Here is a 4,791-nt window from a genome sequence, read left to right as displayed (position 1 = left end):
ACATTCTCAGGAACTTAAGTTCATGTTCACACTCAGAAACTTACAAGTTGAACTAACATAAAGATAAACAATATATCTCTAGTAACGAAGAATCGGAACTTCAGAGTCCTCCATTTCCTGTCGGCATGGACATGAACCCTCAAGTAGTAAGGAGCCTTGCAGGTTGTGCAGTGGGCAAATGCAAAACCCTCCTGGAATACATAACAAGGCAATTAGAATAATGGTATAATCAAGTTAATATAATCTCATATGACAAACAATGAATAGTCACACAAAAATAAATACTGTACATTAACACAACCAAATGTTAATCACCAATTAAAGATACGAAGCAAACATATAACAAGCTAATGCAGTTTTGTGTGATGGGAAATGTACAGCATTCTGTTTTCACGAAAATAATGACCTTGAGTTGAATTATAATTGTTTAGGTCACTCCGCACATTGGTTCCTGTTAGTACCTTCACTCTACAAGCCAATTCCACGTAAAAATCATTCTTTAATTTTGAACCTCTAGATCAGTTTCATCTTGCAATCTTTCTTCTACATGCATACTTCACAACCCTGTGATAAATCACTTGAATGTTCCCAACAAACACTTCAAACTTTGTAACCAAATACAAAAAATGTAGCACAATCTCCTTATTTTACAGGTTAAACGGCCTGGTTGTGGGCTATGCAAGCAATCTAAATAAATAATTGAGTTTGAAATTGATCGTCATTGGAACGATAAGCGTACTTGACATGGAACGAAGTAAGAGAACCGCAATCACTTACCCTAACAGCTCGCCAATGATCGAGGCATTCGCGGTGGACATACTTGGAAGTACCCTTGCACTTGCACGGGGCGATAAAATCCCTACCTGAAATTCGCATCCAAAAGCAACAATTTCACCCCCATTTCACCTAGATCGGATGAATCGAAGGGGATCGGGGGGAAAGGGAGGTAGGTAAGTCACCGTCTGTTTCGAGGCAGATCCGGCACTGGAGCTGTCCCTCCTCGCCGGCTTCGAGGTCGATCTCGCCGGGCTCCGCCAGCTTCGCCGGAGCGATGAGAGGCGACGAGCTCCCCAGATCCGCCATGGGTCTCGAAAGCAGGGTCGCGGAGAGAGGATGAGAGTCGTCTCAGGGAAGAGGAAGAGGAAGAGGAGAGGAGGAGAAGGGATCCATGGATCCAAACCCTAGAACTCGAGATCGTCTCCTCGTTCTCTCCCCTCCTCTCTCTCTTCCTCGCTCCCTTCGGTCGGGAAAGGGGAGGAGAGAGAGAGAGCGAGAGGAACGCGGACACGGACTTGGCGCGTGGTGGTTGGGGGGCAGATAAAGAGAAATGGCATAGTGGTAGATAAACGATGGAGTAAGGGCAAACGAGCAGTGCTGTAGACGTTTTCTTTTTTTTAAAAAAAAAAAACGAGCTAGTTGGGTCGGGTCGCATTCGCGGCTGATCTGGCCTGTAAATTTAAATAGACCGGCCTAGTCCATTTAAATATTTTTCGAGATATTTTAGTACGATAAGCCCAATTTATAATGAGCCCAATAACCGGCCTCGTCTCGCTCTTCCTCTGCCTCAGCGACCCGGCGAAACCCAAACCCTAATCCCTCTCCTCGTCTCCTCCTCCCTCTCCTATACCCCGCATCCATGGGGAAATCGAGGAAGGCGAAGGCTCGCGCCCAAAATTGGAAGAACGAGAAGAGCAACGAAGTGTTCCTCAAGCCCCAGAAGCAGCCGCAGAAGCAGAAGCAGAAGCAGAAGCAGAAGCTGCGGAAGCAGCAGAAGCAGAACCCCATCCAGGACGAGGACCCCTTCCTGTTCGGAGGCGGCCCCAGTTCCTCCCCCTCCGACGACGGCGACGGCGCCGCCAACCCCGGCCGCATCCACGCGCTCCTGGAACCCTACACCAAGGACCAGCTTATCAGCTTCCTCGTCGACGCCGTCGCCGAGGACCCCGGCTTCCTATACCGCGTCCGCGTCGCCGCGGAGACCGACGTCGCCCACCGCAAGGTCTTCGTCCACGGCCTCGGCTGGGACGCCACGCGCGACACCCTCTTAGAGGCCTTCGAGCCCTTCGGCCCCGTCGAGGACTGCAACGTCGTCATCGACAAGGCCACAGGGCGCTCCAAGGGCTACGGCTTCGTCCTCTTCCGCACGCGCTCCGCCGCGGTCCGAGCCCTAAAGGAGCCCCAGAAGAAGATAAAGAACCGCCTCACCTCGTGCCAGCTTGCGTCCCTCGGCGGCCCTCCCGGCGGCGGCGGCGCCGCCGCATCAGGCGGCGCGCATGGCGATACGGCTGGCCGGAAGCTCTATGTAAGTAATGTCCCGGCGGACGCGCAGGCGGATAAGCTCCGGGCGATGTTTGCGCAGTTCGGTGAGCTCGAGTCTGGGCCGTTCGGGTTCGACATGGCCACCGGGAAATCGAGGGGCTTCGCGCTCTTCGTGTACAAGACCCAGGAGGGGGTGAAGAAGGCGCTGGCGGAGCCCCACAAGATGTTCCAGGGTCGCCAGTTGCATTGCCAAATGGCAACCGATTCATCCCAGAAAGGAAAAGCCGCCTCCGCTTCCGCTGCCGCTGCCGCTCCCGCTTCTGCTGTTGCGCCAGCTGCTGCTCCCACGGTTCTCGGGCATCCCTCGCAGACCGCACTTGCAGCAGCGGCGGCAGCACAGAATCTCGCTCTGTATAGCCAGAACCCGGCCTACGCAGCCTTACTAGGGCAGAACCCGTTCCTTGCAGCAGCTGTTTATAATCCAGCAGCATTGGTGGGGCTTAATCCCGCCGCAGTGGCGGCGGTGAACCCGGCTGCTGGATTAGCTGCTGGTGCGCAGGGCCACGCAATTGGTGGAGTAGGGGGCGCGGTGGCTGGCGGGGGAGCGCCTTCAGTGCTTGGGTCTTATGGGTCGCAGGGAGCTGCAGCTTCCTTTCCCTATCAAGGGTCTCGGCTAGGGCAGTCATCATCTGCCAGGCCTAGCAGGTCTTTTGGGCCTTCATACATTTGGTAATCGATTTTGAATCTCATCATCTGATTACTATGGTTATTTTGATTTCCTTCGTGCTTTGGATTGATCCTTACTCTTTTTTATCAAATTTCTATGATTTTCCTTGGTTCTTTATGTTTTTTAGTCATTTTTTATTCTTTTATAATCATTAATAATTTCCTTGATTACCGCCGTTTCAGTTATGGATTTGCAACTTATCTTTTATATATATTTGTATCATGTGTCAAGAGGTTAAAGTTTTGGCAACCGTGTTTCTTTTTAGAAGTTGTGGGCCTTATTTGGCTTCTGCTTCTTAATCTCAAATCTGTATTCATCTCGGCACATCACATGAAGTCAATGAGCCATTCTTTCAAAATAACTAGGCTGGAGATTTCCTAATGTAGATACTAGACTTGCTGCCACTCTGGATAACTGCTGCATTGGATATCTCCTATGTATATTATAACAGACAGAAGTGTGATTATAGTTGATGCAGTGGCTCAACTTTGGGGTTAGCTCGTATTTGAGTGAATAGATTAAAAGATTATGCAGACAAGTGCATTTGATTGTGCAGTTGATTGGCAACATTGGCATACAAGTGGGAACTTTTTGTTATCAATTTCTCCTTAATGCCTTACCAATCAATCTAGTAGCTCCTAGTTGTGATCGTTAGTCTATCACCAAGTATTTCACGCTGTCTATCAAACCTTCACAATTGCTGAGACTATATGTGACATTCCTAAGACTTGGCAGTCTTATATATAGGATATAACAGGGTTAAACCTCTTAAGCTGGTTGTAACATTTTGAGTGATAGTTAGATTTAAGAGGTTAAGAAGGTTGAGCGTGTTAGAGCTATAGTAGATCTAGATCTAGGATAGGTGCTCCCCTGGAAACCGGGGTGCCACAGTTGGTATCAGAGCCAATTACTAGCCGAAATTGTGAAATGAGTCTCAGCTGAGCCACGATCATATAGCTGGCAGGACGCAACTTTCCAGCTGACGATCGATGTGCGTGGAGTGCGGCTCCCTACAAGGTCTACTAAGGCTAGCGAGATGAGTCTCACATCGCCTTCTGCTTGTGAGTATGCTTGAGCCTGACGAGGACGTCAAGGCTTAAAGGGGGGAGGAATGTGATATCCCCACAACTTGAAATAGTTCTATATAGAGGATATAATAGGTTAAACTTCTTAACCCGATTATAGTATTTTGGATGATAGTTAGACCTAAGAGGTTAAGAAGGTTAAATGTGCTAGAGCTAGAATAGTTCTAGAATGGATAACCCCCCTGAGAAGCGGCACGTCATACTGTATGTGTATTAGCCCTGCAGTATTTCAAAATGTATGAGAAAAGAGTCGAGAATTCTATTTCACAAGCTTTGCGGCAAATGATAGTTTGTTGTTGTTCTTTTTGTTTTTTATTCTTCTTTATAGGTCTGTGTACATAAGCTTTATTTTTCACTTTGAATGATTTTTTCTTTTTCTTTTTTTTTGGTAATGCATATTTTTTATGCATTAACTCTTTTTATATGTTTAGTAATTTACAGCTTATTTACTTTGGCATTTTAATCTGATACTTAAGTATTGTTTAAATTTTGAGAAAAATGTTTTATTCTATTGACTTGTGGTCCAGCCAGTTAATTCCATGGTTGGATCAATTATTTGGGTGACAATTCCTAGCTGGGTCAAGGCCATGTTCAGGTCTGATAACTATGGGTGTAACCAAGTAGCTTGTATGTACTTTGAGTGGCTTGAAGAGGTGGTTGGTATGATAATGTTTCTTATCAGCAAGTTTGCTGTTTTGAAACTATGATCTTGCTACTTTG

General features: G+C 47.4%; 2 protein-coding genes across 2 annotated transcripts; one reads left to right on the top strand and one right to left on the bottom strand.

Moving 5' to 3' along the window:
• Window positions 1–6: 6 nt before the first annotated feature.
• On the bottom strand, window positions 7–1,232 carry LOC109705314 (E3 ubiquitin-protein ligase MARCH1-like). Its single transcript, XM_020226050.1, has 3 exons — window positions 960–1,232; window positions 778–863; window positions 7–191 (listed from the first exon to the last, which is right to left on the bottom strand). Exons 1-3 carry the CDS (start codon window positions 1,081–1,083, stop codon window positions 33–35), a joined length of 369 nt encoding a protein of 122 aa, XP_020081639.1. The 5' UTR covers window positions 1,084–1,232; the 3' UTR covers window positions 7–32.
• A 142-nt stretch (window positions 1,233–1,374) lies between these two features.
• LOC109705313 (UBP1-associated protein 2B-like) lies at window positions 1,375–4,772 on the top strand. The gene has a single exon (XM_020226048.1). It carries the CDS (start codon window positions 1,637–1,639, stop codon window positions 2,990–2,992), a length of 1,356 nt encoding a protein of 451 aa, XP_020081637.1. The 5' UTR covers window positions 1,375–1,636; the 3' UTR covers window positions 2,993–4,772.
• The last annotated feature ends 19 nt before the right edge of the window (window positions 4,773–4,791 follow it).

The sequence above is a fragment of the Ananas comosus genome, unplaced genomic scaffold (assembly GCF_001540865.1).
Source record: "Ananas comosus cultivar F153 unplaced genomic scaffold, ASM154086v1, whole genome shotgun sequence".
Classification (NCBI taxonomy): Eukaryota; Viridiplantae; Streptophyta; class Magnoliopsida; order Poales; family Bromeliaceae; genus Ananas; species Ananas comosus.
The sequence above is the reverse complement of the archived record's forward strand: the minus strand, read 5'-3'. Positions and strand labels throughout refer to the sequence as shown.